At 38.6% G+C, this 23,860-nt stretch overlaps 1 protein-coding gene and 1 pseudogene across 7 annotated transcripts in view; both read right to left on the reverse strand.

The window, feature by feature from the left end:
- Positions 1-23,860, reverse strand: part of PPP1R12B (protein phosphatase 1 regulatory subunit 12B) — a 177,129-nt gene that overhangs the window by 69,492 nt on the left and 83,777 nt on the right. For all 7 annotated transcript variants that reach the window (XR_012914485.1, XM_012744329.3, XM_012744326.3 and 4 more), the window contains 5 exons: positions 8,736-8,826; positions 4,022-4,225; positions 1,700-1,889; positions 1,496-1,608; positions 319-360 (listed from right to left, as the gene is read on the reverse strand). Coding sequence is in view for 6 of the 7 variants with exons in the window: in XM_012744329.3 (XP_012599783.1) it covers positions 319-360; positions 1,496-1,608; positions 1,700-1,889; positions 4,022-4,225; positions 8,736-8,826 (640 nt within the window). In the remaining variant the exon portion in view is untranslated. The remainder of the gene's footprint in view (positions 1-318; positions 361-1,495; positions 1,609-1,699; positions 1,890-4,021; positions 4,226-8,735; positions 8,827-23,860) is intronic.
- LOC142863850 (non-histone chromosomal protein HMG-14 pseudogene) lies at positions 8,833-21,282 on the reverse strand (annotated as a pseudogene).

The raw sequence follows: 23,860 nt of genomic DNA on the forward strand, positions 1-23,860 counted from the left end.
TCCAAATATTTCAAAGTACTTTACACAATCCAATAACATACTCCCAAGAGAGGAAAAAATGGATCCTCTAACAGTGTTAGAGACTGGCAGCAGGCACAGAACAATGTTGGAAACTGGTTCCACAGCATGGGCATTGTTACACCACAGGAGAAAATAGTACCACCAATAACACTTGCCACATCTCTCAGAGGAACGTTTACTTCCAAACTTCCTTTCAACTCAAATCTACAGAATGCCTACTCTTTCTTCTACTAAAATTGTATGCACAAGAGCAAGACTGAGCCCTAAAGGGACATGCCTCACTGGTTTGTCACTTACCCATGCTTCTTTGACCTCTTCAGAGCCATCAGTTTCATCCTCCTGGAAAGAAAGGAGGAAGAAAATCAAGAGGATCATTGTCACAGACATCCTTGAAAGCAGCAAGGTCAGTCCCCATCAATTATGCACGTTGGCATTTCAAACGTGGGCCATGAGAACTGACTGCCAAGTGATGCTCTGTTCCTGCTGCTTTTAACAGCCATCCCAGACAGGCAACTTGCAAATGTCACCTGTAGTCAAAAATGTCAAATCATTCGCAGTAGGAAAATGGATATCTTTTAAGACAGACAGACTTAATTTCATCTTTGTTAACAGTCATCAGTCTATTTAGCCCTATGACAATGAAATCCTTTAATCTAAAAAATCGTTTCTAATAGATGATTATTATTGTCTCATTTCTTGTCTTACTGAGTAGGTTAATCTCATTTTCAAATGAATCATTGGTAACCAGGACCTCTTGTTCAAGCAATTGGCCACGTGTTTTTTAAAATGCCAATAGCAAAGCTGAATGAGAAGGGTATAGAAAAAGATATGGAAGAGGATGAATTAAAGTACTGAATGCATCTTTGGAGATAGTAAGCATTGGTGCACCTGTCTTTAAAGCCCAGGTTAATCTGTTTTATATTCTTTGTTTCTTTTTTCCTCCAAAAGAGTAAAACTGAGTCAAATGAACTTGTGTTACTTACAGATTTTAAGTTCCTTGAAATTCTTATAGCTCTCCTAAAATATTTAGTTAAAATCTCTGCTTGTAAGTGGTATTAAGGTATTGTTGACTAACTATATGACATTCAGGGAATATTAGGGAGGACTGCTAAAACTTCACAAGATTACTCACTTATTATTTAAAAATTTTTTTTCCTTGTATATTTCTCCAAGAAAGAGTATTATATTTGTGTATGTGGTGGTTGTAAATTTCTAGTTTTTTTAAATTCTTTACCAATTACTCACTAAGTGCCTACCATGTGCTTGGCACTACTCTAGGTACTGGGAATCCAGCAGGAACACAGCAAGTGAGTCCCACACTAGTTGACTCACTCTTCTCCTCCTTTCCTCAGTAATACTCTTGACAATCTGTAAGATTTCATGGCACCACATGGGACTCTTTCTTTTGAACGCCACTGAAAGGATGGCAGCCAAGGGTCACGTGACATGCCCCTGCACAGACCGATCCACTTACATCTTTTGTCCAGAAATTGATGCCTGTGCCTCTTCGTCGTTCCTTGGGCCGCCTCCTCTCTCGGATGGATAGCCTGTTGGAGGACTGATCATCCAAATCCGCTTCTTCACCCTCTGGCCAGAAGAGATAAAACAAAGTACGGATTTTAAGAATCTGGGGCAAGTACACTGGGGAGGGGCCTGCATTTTCCGAAGCTCTACATACCATTTTTGTCCATTTCCCTTGTAGTTGTAGTGTTTGTGGGAGTCTTCGAACTCTCAGAATCAGGGACAGAAAATCTACTTGTCTGTAGCAGATGGGAACTGGTGTAGAGTGAGGGGTTTGATGTAGAAGGAGACACTGGTGTTATGGGTTTGTCTGGCTGAGTTGGACACCTCAGGCGACGATAGACAGGCTGGAAATAATCCACAAGATGAGACTTTAGAAGTCAAGTCCAACCAAAGGATAAGGACAGCAGGTTTATTCAAAATGGCTTTTTTCCTATATCAAGAGGCCTAGTAGTAGTTGATGCTCAGTAAATAGCTTTTGAACTAACGGAAGTTAATTAGCCAGGAAAAAATAGCTTCTAGACTCCTACTTTGAGAATACCATCACACTGATGGCAATCCAGGCAAATTATTCCTAAATTCACCAAAGGGCACTAGGTAGCATTAACTGCATAAATAAAAATTCCTTTCATCTTGGAATGAAGAACGATGACCTTTTTTAAGATGGAATGCTGAAGGCAGGGTTTACATAAAAAAATAAAAAGCTCAGGAACATGAAGAAGCAGAATATAGGAATTATCTGGGAACAAAGTTCAAATGTGACTATTCTACCAATTTCTGAACTTACCATAACCAGGTTTATGGAAACTTTTTAGAAATTCCTATTTTCCCCTTTGTAATATTTTTTCCCTGAAAGTTAGGACAGAGTCTCACCAAAAAGCCTTAACTTGGTTCATTGAAGGCCCAGAGATAAATTCTTACTACACAGTAAGTTTACAATGCACAAATTGTATTCATTTTTACTTATAAATTATAAAGACAGAAGCAACAAAATATAGTAAATTTGGAGTCAGATCGTGGTTCAAATTCTAGCCTCAGCACTTACTAGCTCTATAATCTTGAATAAGTTACCTAACTTCTGAGTCTCAGCACCCTCACCTGTAAAATAGGGATAACACCTTCCTCAGAGAGGACTGTGAGGATTAAGTGACACAACGTGTATTAGGTACTTAGACCAATACCTGGTAATAAGTACTCAATAAATAGTAGCTTATTAAGCAAAGAAAACACACAACAGAACCTTGGTTTACGGACTGTAGCCATTCAGAGTTAGAGCAAGGAGATTCCTTTCTTCTGTAACTATAGTGACCATAAAACTTATCAGTCCCAGTTGAGACAATTTTGACAGTGGCAATGATAATTACACAGACAACAGTTGTAATTGGAACCATCCTAGGTAAACCAGGAGTTACATTCACCCTAAATATAACCTTATGCCTTTCTCTCCCTCTCCCTCTCCTCTCCTTTTTTCTTTTCTTCTTTCCTTTTCTTTCCTTTTCTTTTCTTTTCTTTTCTTTTTTCTCTTCTCTTCTCTTCTCTTCTCTTCTCTTCTCTTTTCTTTTTTCTTTTCGAGGTAGAGTCTCACTTTATTGCCCGGGCTAGAGTACAGTGGCATCAGCATAGTTTATAGCAATCTCAAACTCTTAGGTTCAAGAGACCCTCTTGCCTAAGCCTCCCAAGTATTTGGAACCTACAGGTATGCACCAGGCCTGGCTAATTTTTCTACTTTTTGTAAAGATAGGGTCTATGTTGCCCAAGCTGGTATTGAACTCCTGGCCTCAAGCAATCCTCCCGCCTCGGCCTCCCAAAGTGCTAGGATTACAGGCATGAGCCACTGAGCCTAGCCAAGCCCTTTGACTACCAACTTAACTAGAGAAATTGAACATAAATCAAAATGTCCACCCCAACAGTGACACTCAGGAGTGCTTTGTAAGCTCTTAGGTTTGAAAGAGTTTGAAGAACAATACATTAGTGGTTAAGAGTAAGCTGCAATGTCAGACTGCTTATGCTCAAATCCTTGCTTAACCACTTCTTAGCTGTGTGAAATGTCAGGCATGTTACTTACCCTCTCTGTGACTCAATTTCCTCATATACAAAATAGAGATAATAATATCTACCTCAGAGGGTTGTTTTGAGGATTAAATGAAAACGAAACATATAAAATATTTAAAATAGCACATGACATAAATACTCAATAAGTGCTTATATTTTAATTTGCATTTTATTAAACTACAACTTCTCTTTAGAATAGAAAAACATTTATTCAAAAGCATTAGTAAACTCCTAGAAGAAAAAAACGGCCACTTAAGGACTGTCATTCTCTGAATTCTTTGTCACACAGGTTTGCCAACTAAAGATAGGTGAAGGGGTGAATTGTTCCCTGCAAGGTAGAACACGGTACTTGAATTACTGAAGAAGAGATTCCCCAAATTAATTATTCTGCTTTTAGCATAGTACATGCCAGCAAAAATGAGCTCACCTCTTCATCCAGACTCCTGCCCCAGGGCTGCTGGCCCTCCTCAGCTTCCTTTGCAGGGACTGCAGAGGGCTCATGCTTCTCAGCGCTCCCCTCAAGCCCTTCAGTGTCTACCGGCTTCTCGGCAGGCTGCTCTTGAGCTTGCCTCTCTGCCCTCGACCGGCTGAAAGTCCTTTCTGCTTCCTGAAGGTCTGTTAGGGTAACACCCTGGGAAAATAACACAAGATCAGAGCAGTTTCACATTAATCATGGAATAACACTTGATGACTGAGCAGGGAAACTCCCAAAAAGACCTAATAGTTATCAAATCACAAATCAAGCTCTCAAAATACATAATGAGGCCATTTCAAGCAATACATGATTAAAATAAGCACCTCAGTGTGCAAAGAACCCAAGCCTGAGTCTAAGTACATTTTGAACGTAATACTTTAGCTTTTCCAATTTGATCTCCAGAAAATAGGTCAACATTGATGTGTGCCTATTATAGATGCGCTTCTTCCATACCAAATAGTTCTCCACATTTTTATTTGAAAGCTCTCTATCCTACCAAGATCAAATGGTTACCAACAGAGATTCTCTGAACAGCAGATACTGGAAAAGAAAAGTCAGTCTCAACAAGGTAAAAATTTGGAGCTAGGCTAGAACAGCAGAAGCATATAACAAAAACCTCCCCAAACACCTAGACTAGTGTTTCTCTAACATAAATTCCCAAGCAACCTTAGGAATCATAAACAGATGTTCCAACAGTTAATGTTCCCCCAGGGTCACAGGAGCAGGAAGACAAAAGCAAATGATGAGATGCCTGCAGGAGAAGGGAGGAAAGTTAGAAAGTGAGCTGATTCCAATTCAAGTAGTATAAGCTCAAGTCCTCAGAAGAAGAAGGAAGTTCCAAACCTGGAACGTTATTGATCAGGTACCATATCCACAACTTGCTTTTCCCCCCTATCTTTTTTACTATTGATTTATTTATTCATTCATTGCCTTAATAAAGGATTAAGTGTCTTTAGGCACTAAAATTACAAAGACAAATCAAATGATCACTGTCAAGAACCTTTTGGTCTAGTGGAAAAGACCTAAGAAAACAGATGAGTATCATGAAAGAATGTAAGTATTAAGACAAATACAGGAACACGTAGGAGGCACACCTAACACTGGGTTTTAGAGAGAGAGAAAAAAGAGCTTGGGTAGGTGGAAGAAAAGGCATTATAGGTAGAGGGAACCTGTGCAAAGATTCAGAAACAAGAGAGGTCATGACGGGTGGCTCTGGAATCTATAAGTAATTTAGCAAAGGTGAAGTGCACAACAAAGAAGGGGAAGTTGGGGGAGTGGAGAATGAGGATAGCTGACTTTAGGAAAGCAGGCAGACATTAGTTAGGTCATAAAGGATTTTGTATGCTAGGGGTCCTCAAACTTTTTAAACAGGGGGCCAGTTCACTGTCCCTCAGACTGTTGGAGGGCCAGACTATAGTTTTTATAAACAACTATGAACAAATTCCTATGCACACTGCACATACCTTATTTTGAAGTAAAAAAACAAATGGGCAAAAACACCCGCATGTGGCCCGTGGGCTGTAGTTTGAGGATGCCTGTAATATACCATGCTAAGGAGTTTGGATTTTACCTTTTTCTGTGAGTCAGTAGTCCCTCTTACAATTTCAGGTGGACTACTGAAATCTAATAAAGTCTTCCCAAAAGTTATGTACACATTTCAAGAGTTGACAGATCTCTTCAAGTTTGGACATAGACCTTTATTCTCTCTATTGAATCTTTCCCTACAAGATATTTCTCTGTCCCAATGTTTCCCACCTTCAATTCTATGTCCTCTTCCAGCAACTTCCCTATCTTTACCCATTCCTTCATAAATAGACTTGAAATCAATCCAGAGCAATTTATATTCCCCTATCATTTATCCCTCACTCATTTATTTAGTCAATAAATATATATTCATTTTTATTTACTGTTTGCTGGGGGGAAATATCATGAGCAAAAATATAGTCAGTCTTCCTCTTCACACCTATTAGGATGGCTATTATCAAAAAGCAAAAAACAAATATTGGTGAGGATATGAAGAAATCAGAATCCTTGTGCACTACTGATGGGAGTGTAAAATGGTACAGCTGCTATGGAAAATAGCGTAGCATTTCTTAAAAAAAATTAAAAACAGAATTATGATATGATCCAGCAAATTCCATCTGTGAGCACATGCCCAAAAGAACTAAAAGCAGGATCCCCAGGAGATATCAGTACAGCCATTCTCATGGCAGTATTATTCAAAATAGCCGAAAGGTGGAAGCAACCCAAGTGTCCATTGAGAGATGAATGGATAAACACGATGTGGTATATACATACCATGCAGTATTATTCAGCCTTAAGAAGGGAGGACATTGTGATACATGCTACAATGTGAATGAACCTTGATGACATTATGCTAAGTGAAATAAGTCAGACACAAAAGACAAATGCTGTATGACTCCACTTACATGAGGCTCCCAGAGTAGTCAAACTCATAGAGACAGAAAATAGAATGGTAGTTGCCAGAGAAATGGGGAGTAATTGTTTAATGCAGGGGTCCTCAAACTTTTTAAACAGGGGGCCAGTTCACTGTCCCTCAGACCGTTGGAGAGTGCACACCGTGGGCCCAGGACCAGTCGGCTGCTAAACAAGACAGGCAGCAGCGGCAAAAACACCTGGAGGGCCGGATAAATGTGCTAGGCAGGCGGCATGTGGCCTGCAGGCCGTAGTTTGAGGACACCTGGTTTAATGGATACAGAATTTCAATTTGGGAAGATGAAGAAAGTTCCAGAGATGGATGGTGGTAATAGTTATACAACAATGTAAATGTACTTAATGCCACTAAATTGTACACTTTAAAAATGGTTAAAACAGCAAATTTCACGTTATGTGTATTTTACCACAATAAAACAAAATCAAAAATATATAGTCAGTCTTGGTCCTCATGGAGATTACATTCTAATAGGGGAACTAGACAAATCAAGCAAAAATAGTACTTTGGAAAGGTCAGGGAAGGCAACAAGGATGTTTTTGCTGTCATGCGTAAGGTCCTTTTTCCAGTCATCAGCTTTCCTACTTGACCTCTGTAGCTTTTAAAACTACTGAACTTCTCCTTTTCACTGGAAACAGTCTTTTCATTCACTTCCATGCTGCTATTTTCTGGTTTTCTTTTCACCTCTCTGGCTGTTCCTATTCATTCTGCTTCATGGGCTCTTCTTTCTCTTCCTCCTTAAATAACTCTAATTCATAGCCTTCTCTCCATTCTCCTTGCCATTACAGCCTGAGTTCATGCCCTTTTCATTTCCAGCTTGGATGACTATTAACAGCTCCCTAGCAAGTCTTCTTGCTTCCAGGCTTGGTAAACATACTTCTACCTACCACTCCCACCAATTCTCTGCACGGAGATTTCTGTAACATATAATGTAGACTACATCATACTCTTCCTTAAACTGCTTCAGTGGCTCCCTTAGGGATTTCCTTTTCTTGGTAACATTTTTATTGAAATAGACATATCATAACATTTACTCTTTTAAATAAAGCATGCAATTTTTTGGTCTTTAGTGTATTCACAGAGTTATACAATTATCACCACTATCTAATTTCAGAACATTTTCATCACCCCAAAAAGAAACCTCACACCCATTAGGAGTCACTCCCCATTCCTCCATCCCACCAGCCCCTGACACTAATCTACTTTCTGTCTATTTGGATTTGCCTACTGGGGACATTTCATGCAAATGGAATCATATAATATACATGGTCTTTTGTGTCTGGCTTCTTTTACTTAACATGTTTTCTCAAGGTTCATCCATGTAGTATCACACATCAGTAATTCACTCATTTTTATTGCCAAATAACGTTCCATTGTATAGATATATGACATTTGGTTTATCCTTTCATTAGTTAATGAACTTTTGGGTTGTTTTGGGGTATTATGAAAAATGCTGCTATGACTGTCTGTGCAGAAGTTTTTATATGGACATATGCTTTCATTTCTCCTGAGTATATACCTAAAAGTAGAATAGCTGGGGTAAATAGTAACTCTATATTTACAATTTTGAGGGATTGCCAAACTGTTTTCCCTTAGAAATTCTTAAGATATGGTAGGGGTAGAGGGATTCTTAAGGTCTTTAAGCACAAATGCAATGATCAGTCTTGTGAAAGAAAGGAAATAAACCTGCTGAGCCTGGAGAAGTGAGAATGAATAGAGTAGCTATAAATTTATTTGATTTTATGTAGTATAAGATTTAACATATTGAAAGCTTTTAATACAGTGGCTGGAATAAGGTACTTATTTTAATGTTTGGCTTTTTTTGAGACAAAGTCTCACTCTGTTGCCCAGGCTATAGAGTGCTGTGGCGTCAGCCTAGCTCACAGCAACTTCAAACTCCTGGGCTCAAGCCATCCTCCTGCCTCAGTCTCCCAAGTAGCTGGGACTACAGGCATGCGTCACCATGCCTGGCTAATTTTTTCTATATATATTTTTAGTTGTCCAATTAATTTCTTTCTATTTATAGTAGAGACGGGGTCTTGCTCTTGATCAGGCTGGTCTCGAACTCCTGAGCTCAAATGATCTGCCCGCCTCGGCCTCCCAGAGTGCTAGGATTACAAGCGTGAGCCATCGCGCCTGGCCTTTAATGTTTTTAATTGTATCTCCAGTGGAAAGATAGACAGATAAAATAGCATAAAAAAAAGTCATACTCACTTGAGTAGACCTTCGTGTCTGCCGAGCCTGTCTAGAGCGTGCTTTCCGTAAAGACTCTGCTTCCTCATCCCGTACGGGGGTCAGATAGGACCTACAGAGAAAGAAAAGTAATAGCAAAAGTAAAACCTTTGCTGCATACACTTGAGGAATGACAAGGTGCTTCCACATACTGAAGGAATTTCTACACTCTAAGAATGAACTCGGGCAAAGTCAAAATGGCAGGAATGCTATCAGCCATCAGTAAACATTACAGTAGTCCCCCTCATCTGTGGTTTTAGTTGCCCGAGGTCAACTGCAGTCTGAAAATATTAAATGGAAATTTCACAAATAGACAATTCAAAAATTTTTAATTGTGTACCATTCTGAGTAGCATAATGAAATCTCATGCTGTTCCACTCCCGTCCCTCACAAGATGTGAATCATCCCTTTGTCCAGTGTGTCCTCACTGGGCGTGTGACCCACTTGTTAGTCACTTAGTAGCCATCCAGGTGATCAGACCGACTGTTGTGACATTATAGTATTTATGTTCAAGCAACCTTAATTTTAATAAATGGCACCAAAGTGCAAGAGTAGTGATGCTGGTATTTTGTTCTAATTGTTCTATTTTATTAATATTATTAGTTATCATTGTTAAATCTCTTACTGTGCCTAATTTATAAATTAACTTTACCATAGGTATGTATGTATAGGAAAAAACAGTGTATTTGTAGGGTTCCACACTATCTGTGGTTTTGGACATCCACTAGGAGTCTTGGAATGTAACTCTCATGGATAAAGGGAACTGTGTTTGTAAATGTATTACTGTTCATGCAGAATCATGTCATCTATAAAATGAGAATTTTATTTCTTCTTCCCCTATCCTTATAATTTTTATTTCTTTTCTTGTCTAAATGCTCTGGTTAGAATCTCTCGGACATGTTGAAAAGCAGTGGTGAGAGTAGGTATGCATGCTCTATTCCTGCCTTCAGAGAGAAAGCTTTCAGAATTTTATCATCAAGTATAACGTCTGCTGTAAGATTTCTGTAGCTACCACACATCAAATTAAAGCAACCAGAATGCAGGCTAAGAGGATTTTTGTTTGCTTATTTTTAGCCATTACTGTGTGTTAAACTTTATCATATGTTATTCTCCCCCATACATTGAGATGATAGTTTTTCTCCCTTTTTTTCTGTTAATACGGTGAATCACATTGAAAATTTTTTTTTTTTTTTTTTTTTTTTTTTTTGAGACAGAGTCTTGCTTTGTTGCCCAGGCTAGAGTGAGTGCCGTGGCATCAGCCTAGCTCACAGCAACCTCAAACTCCTGGGCTCAAGCGATCCTCCTGCCTCAGCCTCCCGAGTAGCTGGGACTACAGGCATGTGCCACTATGCCCGGCTAATTTTTTATATATATATATCAGTTGGCCAATTAATTTCTTTCTGTTTATAGTAGAGACGGGGTCTCGCTCTTGCTCAGGCTGGTTTGGAACTCCTGACCTTGAGCAATCCGCCCGTCTCGGCCTCCCAGAGAGCTAGGATTACAGGCATGAGCCACCGCGCCGGGCCCACATTGAAAAATTTTTGAATGACAAAATAATACTGAATTCTTGGGACAAGCTCAACTTGGTCAAGATTTATCACCTTTTCATATATCTTTATTTTATATAAATTTTTTCCTTTTGAAATTGAGACTTTATTGGTTGTGCTGAGGATCAGCACAGACATTTCAATTTGTAAATAATTCTTAATATACATACAAAAAATCTAATTTATTTTACTTCTTTTTTTTTTTTTTTTTTTTGAAACAGAGTCTCGCTTTCTTGCCTAGGCTAGAGTGAGTGCAGTGACGTCAGCCTAGCTCACAGCAACCTCAAACTCCTGGGCTCAAGCAATCCTACTGCCTCAGCCTCCTGAGTTGCTGGGACTACAGGCACGAGCCACCATGCCCGGCTAATTTTATATATATATATATATATTTGTTGGCCAATTAATTTCTATTTTTATAGTAGAGACGGGGTCTCGCTCAGGCTGGTTTTGAACTCCTGACCTTGAGCAATCCGCCCGCCTCGGCCTCCCAGAGTGCTAGGATTACAAGCGTGAGCCACCGCGCCCAGCCTATTTTACTTCTTTTTTAAACAGTTATTTCAGTGACTTTCCAGATTAAAATTTGAAGGCAAATTTTAAGAGGATATCAAGTTCCAGTATCTTCAAAAGTTGATAAGCTGTTAATAAGTCCCACCAATTCACAATTTATCATATATACTGCATACTCAAATATTCAAACTTTCACAGCACATTAACAAAGTTATTAGGAAAACAGGACTACCATGACCAAAGACGTTACAGAGTACATGCAATTCTGACAGGGAAAGCCACAATCGAGGAGTGGCTTTCTTTAGGAAACAAGTCTACTAAAAACCAACATGGGAACAGAAGTAATTTAAAATGTTCAAGACATTAAATGTAGGTGGGGAACTCCATATTGCCATTTAGTATGCTCTGTAGTGTAGAATATAAAAAGCAACCCCCCCATCTATGGAATTGTTAAGCTGACACCCAAGACAAAGTCTCCCATAATTCAATATCCCATACTTTTTCTAGTTGTACAAAAAAATAAACAACCAGCGAATGATTTTACCTCTTAAAAAAAAGCACTTACACTTAAAAAATGGGATGAGGTGGGATTCCCTCCTTCTTAACAATGTTTCTAGAGCTACTAAAAAACTTGCATTTACAAAATAGTTGATAAAAATATTTCTCTGGATTATACAAGAAGGGAGACAGGGACCACTGATAAGACACGATGTATGATATTGATCAGACTTGGCTTCTTTCACTCCTGCTTCATCAAAGGCTGTAGCCAATTTTAGTTTCTCCATTTTCTCCAGGTAAATCTTCTTTAGTTTCTTGGTTAGCCACTTTGGCCTGTCTTCCCTTTGCTCCCCTTTTCTCTTTTGGTTGCCCTTTTTTGTCTGAAGATTTATCCTTTCCTGCTGCCTTTTTTGGCTTCATTTCCACTCTTGCAGGAGCAGGTTTAGCTGACAAATGCGCTGATCTTCTTGGGCTCTTCCTTCACTGCACCATCAGCCGGCAGAGCTGACCTTCTTCTTGGGCATCTTGTTGGCAGAGAGGGCACACACTGAGAGCCTTCCCAAAGCTGGGAGGCTGGGATGCTGCCACTGCCATTGCTCTCGCTGCCTCTGCCATTGCTCTTGCTGCCCGAGCTGCTGAGACCCAGATTTTTTATCTGTCTATTGGTTAGAAATAAGATCTTACTCTGTTGCCCAGGCTGTTGTGCAGTGGCATAATCATAGCTCACTGCAACCTCAAACTCCTGGGCTCAAGGGATCCTACCAACTCAGCCTCTTGAGTAAATGAGACTACAGGCAAGAGAAAGAAATAAAAGGCATCCAAATTGGAAAGGAGGAAATCAAATTTTCCCTGACTGCAGATGATGTGATCTTATACAGTTGACCCTTGAACAACAAACAAGGGGCTGAACTGTGCAAGTCCACTTATACGTGGATTTTAAAAATAAAAATAGAAAAATTTTTTGAGATTTGCAACAATGTGAAAAAGCAGACAAAGCACATAGCCTAGAAATATTGAAAAAATTACGAAAAAGTTACGTATGTCATGAATGCATAAAATATACGTAGATACTAGTCTATTCTATCATTTATTACCATAAAATACATACAAATATATTATAAAAAGTTAAAATTTATCAAAACTTATACATGCAAACACTTATAGACCATACATGGTACCACTTGCAGTTGAGGGAAATGAAAACAAACATAAAGATATAGTATTAAATTATATCTACTTTAAATTAGTTGTAGTACATACTGTATTACTGTCATAATTTTGCAGCTACCTCCTGTTGTTATTATAGTGAGCTCAAGTCTTGGGAGTATCTGCTTAAAACACTGTGATGCTAATCATCGCCACATAAGCAGCTCGTCTCTCCAGTAAATTGCATATTATAGTAAAAAAAAAAAAAAGATCTCTCATGGTTCTTGTGTATTTTTCATTGTGTTTAGTGCAAAACCATAACATCACGGGAACCATACAAAGTGTCACTAGTGATGCTGAAATTGTTCCCAAGAAGCAGAGAAAAATGATAACATTATAAGAAAAAAGTTAAATTGCTTGATATGAACTGTAGATTAAGGTCTGTAGCTGCAACTGCCTGCCATTTCAGATGATTCATCTTGTAAACAGATGATTCACACTTATGGTATCGATAAATGTAGTACAGTACTATATACGTATTTTCTTTCCTCATGACTTTCTTAATAATATTTTTTTTCTCTACTTTATTATAAGAAATCAGTATATAATACATATAACATAGAAAATATGTGTTAATTGTTATGTTATTGGCAAGGCTTCCCCTTCAACAATAGGCTTAGGTACCTTAATCCATTTTGAGACTGAAGTGATTGGAAGGCTTCGATCTTTGCAAGGGCTGGCCAATTTCTGGTAAGTTCTTACGATGTAATCCTCTCATGGTTCTAGATCAAAGTCTGAGGAATCTACTGGGCTCTCTTCCTGAACTCCAAGTTTTGTTCCCTCAGACAGTCTTGCCCAGTTTCTTAGCCTCAAAGCCACTGCTTTTACTGGTCAGCAAATGTTTCCGGTGGAAAGCATAGTCCAATGCTGGGTTCGCCCTTTTGTGACTTCCTTCTCTCCAGGATCTTGACCCCTTAAGTTTTCAACTTCCTTAAGAATTCTCTAAGACCTTGAAATATTTTTTTTCTTATATTTATCCAGGTTTTCTAGTTATTTTCAGTGTAAGAATTTGCCTAAAACAAAATATGCCATAGCCTGAAGCAGAAGTCCCCAAGCAGGCAATGTTCTAATAGTCATATCTTTTCCTTTAATATGAATTAATAAGTTGGAATTGATATATATATGTGTGTGTGTATGTGTGTGTGTGTGTGTGTGTATATATATATATATGTATAAAAAATCAATCTGCTATAGTTTGTTAGGCTTCAGTCCTTCCTTAACATATTCCTCTCCTCTAAGTGAACTAAAAAAATTAAGTCCCCAAACTGGCAAAGCTGTAGTACAGATACTGAAATTGGTGAGAACTAACTTCCCATGAAGTTCTGCCTGGGATACTAGCAAACCTACTCACATGCCATTTTTACCCACATAACATATATAGCATCACAATTATACTTAATTCTTCTTTTTGTTGAGGCAGAGTCTCACTCTGTTGTCCAGGCTAGAGTGCCCTGGTGTCAGCCTAGCTCACAGCAACCTCAAACTCCTGGGCTCAAGCAATCCTTCTGCCTCAGCCTCCTGAGTAGCTGGGACTACAGGCATGCGCTACTATGCCCGGCTACTTTTTTCTATATATTTTTAGTTAGCCAATTAATTTCTTTCTAGTTTTAGTAGAGACGGGGTCTTGCTCTTGTTCAGGCTGGTTTCAAACTCCTGACCTTGAGTGATGCACCTGCCTTGGCCTCCCAAAGTGCTAGGATTACAGGCGTAAGCTGCCACGCCCAGCCTAATTCTTGACTGTTATCTCTTCTTCGCATACTGAATAGAAGCCAAAGTGAAAGAAAGAGCTTCAGACTCCCTTTGCAGCCATTCATGAATCTGAATGCTACAGGATTCTTCGTTGTTATGCAAAGAAGATAGATACAGGCTCACAACACAGAAATAAAAACTTTGAAACTATAATGGAAGCTATAGCTTCCTGTCTAGCCCCCAGCCTTCTGCCATACGGTTAAAGCTAGGCTAACATTCCCAGTTCAGTGGCATGGGAAGGATTCGGATGCCAAGGTCCTTTAATTACCCTATCTGTCTACTGTGTTTCCTAGAGGAAAGGAAGCATTTTTCTTTGTATTTGCTATGACATTGAGATATTAATACAATCAGCGGCATTCAAATAATTGATTACACAGCATTAAGCATGACTTCACAGGTATACTTTTTCTCTGCCTCTAAAATTTATAGTGCCCCTTCACATACTACAGATGGACCACACTTTTGTCTTCAAGAACTTGTGCAAAGTGCCTAGCAAATCACCAGTCATAGTAAGTAACAATAAAAGACCTAAAACATCTCCTGACAAGTATAATAACAAAATGCCCTGGCATGGAAATTAGATTACCTGGGTTTGTAGCATAGCTTCTCAATTTACTTGTTAAATGATCATGGATAAATTATTTAAGCACTCTAACCTAAGCTTCTTATACAATGAAGATATTAACAGCTATAATAGATACATACAGATATATTAATAGAGTTGTGAAGATTAAGTGCAAACTCATGCAAAGCACTTAGAACAGTACCTGGCACACAGTAAGTACCCAGTACAGCTTGGTTGCTGCTACTACCACCTTCCTACTACATTATTTTCATTGACACATTAAAAGCTTATCTTGCCGGGCGCGGTGGCTCACGCCTGTAATCCTAGCTCTCTGGGAGGCTGAGGCGGGTGGATTTCTCGAGGTCGGGAGTTCGAAACCAGCCTGAGCAAGAGCGAGACCCCGTCTCTACTATAAATAGAAAGAAACTAATTGGCCAACTAATATATATAAAAAAATTAGCCGGGCATGGTGGCTCATGCCTGTAGTCCCAGCTACTTGGGAGGCTGAGACAGAAGGATCGCTTGAGCCCAGGAGTTTGAGGTTGCTGTGAGCTAGGCTGACGCCATGGCACTCACTCTAGCCTGGGAAACAAAGCGAGACTCTGTCTCAAAAAAAAAAAAAAAAAAAGCTTATCTGTAATTTGGAAAATAAGACTAGGTGTGCTATAATATTCATCCCATCTAGTCTAATAAAAGAGTTCCCCTTAATTATTCTTACCAGAAATGGATAACTCATTTGGAAGCAGTCTTAATTCCCTTGAAAATATTCTCCATGAAGGTTCATAGGGTTTTATAAATAAAATAAAACTACTCTAAGTAGAAGAAGGAAAAAGAAATAACCTTTATTTCCAAGAAGAGAACAAAGCTGCTTTCCCTAGAATGATTAAAAAATACATTTTTTTGTCTGGAATCCAATAGAAAATTGGTTTTTGAAATGGCATTAAAGAGTCTAAAACTTCAAATCTGTTGAAGAGAGAAGGGTATTTAAATGTGTTCACTCCAGGCTGGGTGTGGTGGCTCACACCTGTAATCCTAGCACACTGGGAGGCTGAGGCAGGAGGATTGCTTGAGCTCAGAGTATGAGAACAGCCTGAGCAAAAGCAAGACCCCATCTCTACTAAAAATGGAAAAATTAGCCAGGCATCATGGCATGCACCTATAGTCACAGCAATTCAGGAGGCTGAGGCAGGAGGATCGCTTGAGCCCAGGAGTTTGAGGTTGCACTGAACTATGACGATGCCACCACACTGTAGCCAGGGACACCAAGTGAGACTCTGTCTCAAAAACAAACAAACAAATAAATAAATAAAATAAATGTGTTCACTCCAAACAGGAAAGGAACCAAATTGAGCATACATCTTTTATAGACGAGTCTTATAGTATATGTCCTTTATTATATAATTAGAATAATTTATAATATTCTATATAATCAAAGATATACTATATATCACTTACAGTATGTCTTTTATTACTGACCACTCAGGATACTGTGGCCATTTATTACAGAATATCTAATGGTCTTATAAGACAGATTGTCATTCCTTGGACTATGTCTTATGTATAACAATATGTAAGCAGAAGTTTTTCAAAGATTCCACAAAGAACTTCTTTGATATCAACCTGGGCTCATATAGGGATAGCTATGGGGATGGGATTGGGGGAGACTTAAGGAAATAACAGAATCATAGACCTATGGCTAAACCCTTTATGACTTCAAGATGTCATCTGATCTAATTCTAAGACTTCAGGTAGACATGATAAATTTATCCCTATTTAACAAATGAGTCAATTAAGGCCAAAGGATATATTGAAATACTTACCCAAATTCATGATGTTGTACACCTAAAGGGATTATAACTGTGTTCTCCTGCTTCTAGTATAGCTTTTCTTATACTGTACCACAATGAAAACAGTTTCTTCTAACCAAGTACCATGGTATTCTAACCATGTGGATGGATTCATACAGCAAGACATTTCTTCCAAATCCAGCAATAATATGAACTAATGGGTAAAGATGTCTTGCCTTAGATTTCTCCTAGCATCCCTTGACATTTCCCACAAGTTTGCCATAATCAACACTCTCTTCTTCGGAAAGTACAATTTTTATATTTCCAGAAGTTGCCATCAACATTCTATAAGACTGTCATGAACAAAATATAAATGTCAAAAAAATATGAGGGACTAAATTCTCCTTTGGAGGATGCAGTTGCCTCTATAGCTGCCAGGGCCCCATCAGGCAGGTTTTAGTTCAAGTTTTCCTTGCTGTTTCTAACTGGAAATGGGAGGCTAAAACAGTGGTATATAGAAAAAACAGGTGCCTGGGTTCTAGTTTCAGCTCTGCCATTAATTACGTGTTTGATCTTAAGAGAATCACTTGATCTCTTGGGATCTTAGTTTTTTCATTTATAAAACAAAGATGTATGTCTATAGTTTTTAAGATCCCATCTAGCTTTAAACCATTTGTAAATCCATATTTACATGGATTTATGATTCTGGACAAATGGCCTCTAAGTCTTCTCACTAAAATGCCTATTCACTGGTCTGGCCAAACATTAAATTTCCCATATTCCATAGGTCACTTTCTTTAGTACTATCCAATAGAACTTTGTATTGACAATGGAAATGTTGCATACGAGCATAGTCCAATGTGTCACTAGTGACAAGCGACTAGTCATATGTGGTTACTGAGCACTTAAAACATGGCTGGTGTGACAGAAGAACTAAAGTTTTAATTTCATTTTAATTAATTTAAATTTAAGTAGGCACACATAGCTACTGACTACCATATTGGACATCACATCTCTAGAAGTACTGAGAATCCAATTTAGAGACACTATTGTCAAGCCCTGAAAACCAAATCCAACTCATAAAACACATAAACCTAACAAAATTTGGTTAAGAATGCATTTTGCTAGGCAGCTAAGTCTAAAAGTAATTGATTTTATTTTCTTCTCAAAGTTCCCCTTTTTCTTCTATGCCTCCCAGAGGAAATAATCTCCCATTTTTATATGTGGTACTTTTAAGTTTCATGATATAGTGCTGGGGCTCACACTTTTAAGATATTTCTATTGATATAGCAAATAGAAACAAGCTCACAGATACAGCACACTTTAGAGCTACTTTTTCCTAATTGCAGCATTTATACTCTGCTGTCTCCATAGGCCTTATCCTGTACCACCCTACTTTCCCCTGCCCGCTTTGACAAAGAGAGCTGCAAGAAAACAGACTATTACCTCCTTGCACAGGCCTGCATAGCAGAATGAAGGTCAAGAGATGCGTGGAGACGAGTAGCAAGAAAGGTAAGTGGCTGCTGGGAAAGACTGCAGTCTCAGCACCCGGTCTCCCTTGGAAACTAGCAAAGGCTCACACTGCCACTGCTATCCAGCAAGCCAGAAGCAAAGCTTGTAATTTGCTAAGAAGCTGCTACTGAGGAGGAGGAGGAGGAGGAGAAGGAAGGGGAGGAGAAAAGGGGAGGAAGGCAAAACCTTGGGGATTGGCAGAGCCAATGCTGCTAATAGTTCCCAAAATACCATTCCATTAGATGCATATTTTATACACTGTACTAAACCAATCAATACTACTTCTCATTTGATAGGTAGAGAAGAAAGAAATTCTTCCTCAGGTGAAAGAAGATAGAGCAAAGAGAGATGCAGCGTTCTCATCCTGGATATTATTTCATCTGCCCTTGGGCTACCCTAGTTGCTGCGTCCATCCAAGTGAGCTGTAAATACTGCCTCACTCTAGGCTCAAGCCCAGCCAGCTGGCAAATGCCAACAGGGTGAAGAGAGAGATAAAAAAAGAAACACCTAACAGACAGAAATACAGGAATGAATTTCAGATCTGCTATAAATGGGTTAAACCTAAATAGAGGAAGACTGTAAATACTGCTCAATTTGATAAGCTTGCTACAGATCAGGAAGATTTCTTGATTAATATGTGTCACATCTCAAGATATGATCTGGTTTCATAGTTTAAGACAACTGCATTCAAATACTCATGTGTCATTTTGGCCTACTTCAAAACCAAGATCAGAGCTGAAGTTTAAGCAAGAAACCAAAGGTACAATTCCATTAATAATAATTAAAAAAAAAAAAAAAGAGGAATTTTCCTTGGCCAAACTTAGCATTTCTTGATCCTCTAGACCTATAATTACCTGGCCTCAAATGTCAATAGTGCTGAGGCTGCAGGGATTGAGGTCAGCAAATTTTTTTCTGTAAAGGGCCAGATAGGAAATCTTTTAGGTTTTGCATGCCTACTCAACAACTCTGCTGTAGGGCCAAAGCAGTCATAGAGAATACATGACAATACAGATAGAATACATAAACAAATGGGCTTGCCATGCTAAACTGGCAGAAGTGAGCAGTTGCAACAGAAACCATACGACCTAAAAAGCCTAAAATATTTACTATCTGGCCCTTCACAGAAAACATTTGCTGATCCTTGCTCTAGACTCTAAGTTATATATCACCAAACTGTGGCTCAGTGCACTCCTTTTGGTTTATAGAGAGTGTGACTCTTATGTTTCTGTGACCTACTTTAGATAAAGTACTATATCATCTTGAATTCTTTTCCTTCTGAACATTTGTTCCATTAAAAACACGCCAGCCTCAAGTGCCAAAGCCATTTTCACAAATGACAATGTTTTACTTAAGTAGGTCACTTTACAGTTAGTTCATTGGTCAGAGCAGGTGTTACTGATGCTACAAATGGCAGATTCAAGCACCAACAAGGCCAGCAAATGCTGCTTTATTTTATACCCATAGGCTATGCCAACTGGACCTGGCCAACTGTCTCAAATATTTATCACTGACTACCAAGTAGACCAAGACAAATTCAGCAGCACCACCTTTTTTTTAACAAAATAATCCAAGAAAGTCAATACACAAAATGTGCATGGAGATAACTGAAATCTCAAACAATAAGGGGGATTATTAAATAAATTATGGAACATCCACATAATAAAATATTGCATAGACTTTGAGAGACAAACTAAAAAGTAATACAGATACATAACTTGCAAAAATATTCATATCTTGAATATATATATGAAAAACTTTTACCAATTAAAAAATAAAGGACAACCCAATGACAACAACAGAAATCAATAAAATATATAATCGGGGAATTCATGAAAAAGGAAACCAGAAAAGCCTCTAGACATAAGATGTTGTTTCACCAGTAATCAAGAAAACGCAAATTAAAACGAGGAGAAATTATTTCATCTTCTTAGGTTGGCAAACAAGAACGTTTCAAGTGTAGCCTTTTGTAAAGAATTAGAAACTCTCATACGTTGCTGGCGACAGTGTGTGTAGGAGAGCAATTACGCATTGTCCAGTGAAGATGCACTTACCCTGCAGACCCAGAAATTCCACTTGAAAATAAATACTCTTGAGAAACTCTTGCACTTCTGTATAAAGAAACATGAAGAGGAATGTACGCAGCACCATCATTAGTATTAGCAAAGAAGGGAAAAAAAAAAAAGACCTAAATATCCATTAGCACATGAAAAAAGAAAAACTGGTATAATCACACAATGGATTAAATAAAATAAGCATTTAGATGGAACAAACAGAATGCTGGGTGAAAACAGCAAGTTTCAGAATGGTGTGTGCAGATGATACAATTTATTAATATATAAAGTATAAAAACACGTGAAAGTATCACATGTGTGTACATAAACGAAGTAATAACAACTCATACAAATTTGTGAATGATAAATAGCAAATTCAGGACAGTGACTGATCCAATTTGCATGTTAGGAAGATCACTAATGTGCACTGCAGAGGGTGAACTATAGGGCAGGGCAGGAAAGAAGGCCAAAGGGCCAGTTAGAAGGGCCTGAGTTAATGGAGGGCAGTGCAGATAAAGAGGAGAGGATGGAATTGAAAGATTCTTTTTTTTTGAGACAGGATCTCATTCTGTTGCCCGGGCTAGAGTGCAGTAGCATCAGCCTAGCTCACAGCAACCTCAAGCTCCTGGGCTCAAACGACCCTCCTGCCTTAGCCTCCATGCACATGCCACTACGTGAAGGATTCTTAAGAAGAATGACAGAACTTGGAGATAGACCAACTGTGAGAAGTAAAGAATAAAAAGGCTCCTAGTTAGGCCGGGCGCTGTGGCTCACGCCTGTAATCCTAGCTCTTGGGAGGCCGAGGCGGGCGGATTGCTCAAGGTCAGGAGTTCAAAACCGGCCTGAGCAAGAGCGAGACCCCGTCTCTACTATAAATAGAAAGAAATTAATTGGCCAACTGATATATATATATAAAATTAGCCGGGCATGGTGGCGCATGCCTGTAATCCCAGCTACTCGGGAGGCTGAGGCAGAAGGATCACTCAAGCCCAGGAGTTTGAGGTTGCTGTGAGCTAGGCTGACGCCACGGCACTCACTCTAGCCTGGACAACAAAGTGAGACTCTGTCTCAAAAAAAAAAAAAAAAAAAAAAAAAAAAAAAAAAAAAAAAGGCTCCTAGTTAGATTTCCAAGTTTCTCAATTGGGTGATACTTATGATGGATCATCAACAAAGATTTTTTTAAAAACTACATGAGCACAGACTTTCTCTCTTGCCTTTTTAAGGTCAGCAGAAGCAGTGGTTTGGTTTGTTTATACCCTCTTTCTAAAGAAGACTTGAGAACCCTTATAGAAATATATACCTGTAGCAATACTTTAAATAGATGGAGAAATAAAGGAAAAAGGAAAATAATGGCCAGAAATGGCTATCTTTATGGAGTACCTAGGAAGTCAGGCACCATCCTAAGTCAGTCCTTTACATGTCATGTTATGAAGCACAACAAAGAAGTCTGAGCTGAAAATAGAGAGCCGAGTGATAAGGGAAGCAACTGGAGTAGATAAGGTCAGCTAGGAAGAGTCCTGGGAAGAGAAAGGAAAGCCTGAGGGACAATAAATAAGGTGCTTATAGAGGAAAAAGGCCTAAAAAAGAATACAAAGAAGGAGCAATCAAAATATAGAAGAAAGCCAGGAATGAATGGTATCAGAGAGGTCATGGTAGAATAAAAATTTAGGAAGGCAGTAGTCAATGTTATAAAGTGTGGCCAAGAGTTCAAGGTACATGATGAAGTGACTAAGAACTTTACACGGCCCTTTGCCAGAACAATTTCCTTGGATTGGCAAGTGGGGCAGATTTTCTATTTTAACAGGTTGAAGAGTGACTAGAAGGCCAGCAAGTGGATGAAGTGAAATTAGAGGACTTTTCCAAGACTAATAGCAAAGGGAAGAGTGAGATACAGTAACCATAGAAGGTAGTTCAGGGACAAAGGTGAATTCTATTATGATGGAAAAGACAAGCACCTGTCAAGGACAAAGAAAATCTTTGTGAAGGTGTATTTTTGTCATAGATATAGCTAAGCTTGCGGTTTTGCTTCCCATTATTTATGAGTTTTATATGCCAAGTGTTCTTTCTTTAAAACATTGTCAGCTTCATTATAATGGAATTTAGTTCCTAAAGGATCTTTGAGCTATTCCTATATTTACATGTCAATGATCAGTGAGCCATTTTCAGCACAAGTGCTCAGGGATTCTGAATCACATTCTAGTTCCCTTTTTCAGGTCAGAAGACTAGATTATCTCAGAGGAAATCAATTAAAGAGGTAGGTCAGTATACTACCCAGAGTAAACTAAGAGACAAAAAGGAAGAAAAATCATCGGTTAAAGAAGAATCAAAAACAATCATTCAAGTAAGTGTGTCAGCCAATTCCATTTTTTAAGTACTTCTTAAAATAGAAATATATGCCTGCCCAAGGCCCTGGAACTCTCCCAAAGATAAACTTCTTATATGCTGCATCCTCTCCCAACACTGAACAAGCCAGGTGACCCATAAGACAACTTCTCATTCGGTTTAAAAAAAAACAAACCTTATTTCTCATTTAGATTACAGAGAGGGTAGAAAGTTTTCAATTTGCTTTATTTTCAGAAGTGACATCTCCCAAGACAACTACTCACTTCCTAAAAGTTCTATCTTTCCTTCAAAGAAATATCGAGAATTTCTAACCACTGTGCTCATATCGCCACGCTCACAGTATGGTACTAAGATTGACTCACTGGATGTATGTGCTTGTGGTGTGGAAGAGCAAGCATGGGCTTTGAAGCCCCAAAGACCTGGGTTTTGTTTTTTTTTACTTGAGTTGTTTTTATTATAACATTACTTAAATATAGGCACATGCCAGATTAAATATTGCTTATAGCTTTTATATAATCACAATACTAAAATTTTAAAAATAAAATGAAGACGCCATAAAAATCAAACTTACAACATTAACATGACAGGTGACGTTCTTCGGCTGATGTGAAACCACTGGTGTGACACACATCCAGTCCTCACCTCAAGGGTGCTGGTGCTTTTGAGCTCCGCATCTCTATGCTGTGAAGGGCCTGGTGACATCTGTGCCGCTATCACTCCGCAGAAAGATCTGGCTTTAAATCCTGGCTTTTCATTCTTTAATAATTCTATAACTGTGGGCAGGTTCCTTAATCTATCTGAGCCTTAATTCATTCTCTTACTTATATGTATTAAAATAATATTACATATCCCACAAAGTTATGAAGCTTAAATGCATCTAGCAGGGTACTGGGCATATAATAAATTTTCAAAAATATTAATTCTCTTATCCCATTTAAACCTTGAAAGACAACTCAATTGTATCTCCACTGGCCCCATGAAACCCTTTCTGACCACTCCATCTTACACCATTCACCTTCTTCTCTGAACTAACGAACCTACCCAGACATAATTTTGCTCTCAAGGATATAGTATTCCTTAATATACAATCATGGTTTACTATGCTTATATCTGATATGCTCGATCTTGAAGGCACAACCCTTTCTTATTATACCCACAGTTTTCAGCATAATACTGAGCACGTAACTAAGACAGCCATTGCTGATTTAGAATGCTGTTATTTTAAAATCCAATATGACCCACAAATCTCCCACCTCTACCAATTAGCCAGTTAAGAAACTGAGACTAGAGGAGTTAAATGGCTTGCCTGAGAAGGCATAAACTATGTGCTTAGCTGAAGAGT

Source organism: Microcebus murinus, chromosome 23 (genome assembly GCF_040939455.1).
Source record: "Microcebus murinus isolate Inina chromosome 23, M.murinus_Inina_mat1.0, whole genome shotgun sequence".
NCBI lineage: Eukaryota > Metazoa > Chordata > Mammalia > Primates > Cheirogaleidae > Microcebus > Microcebus murinus.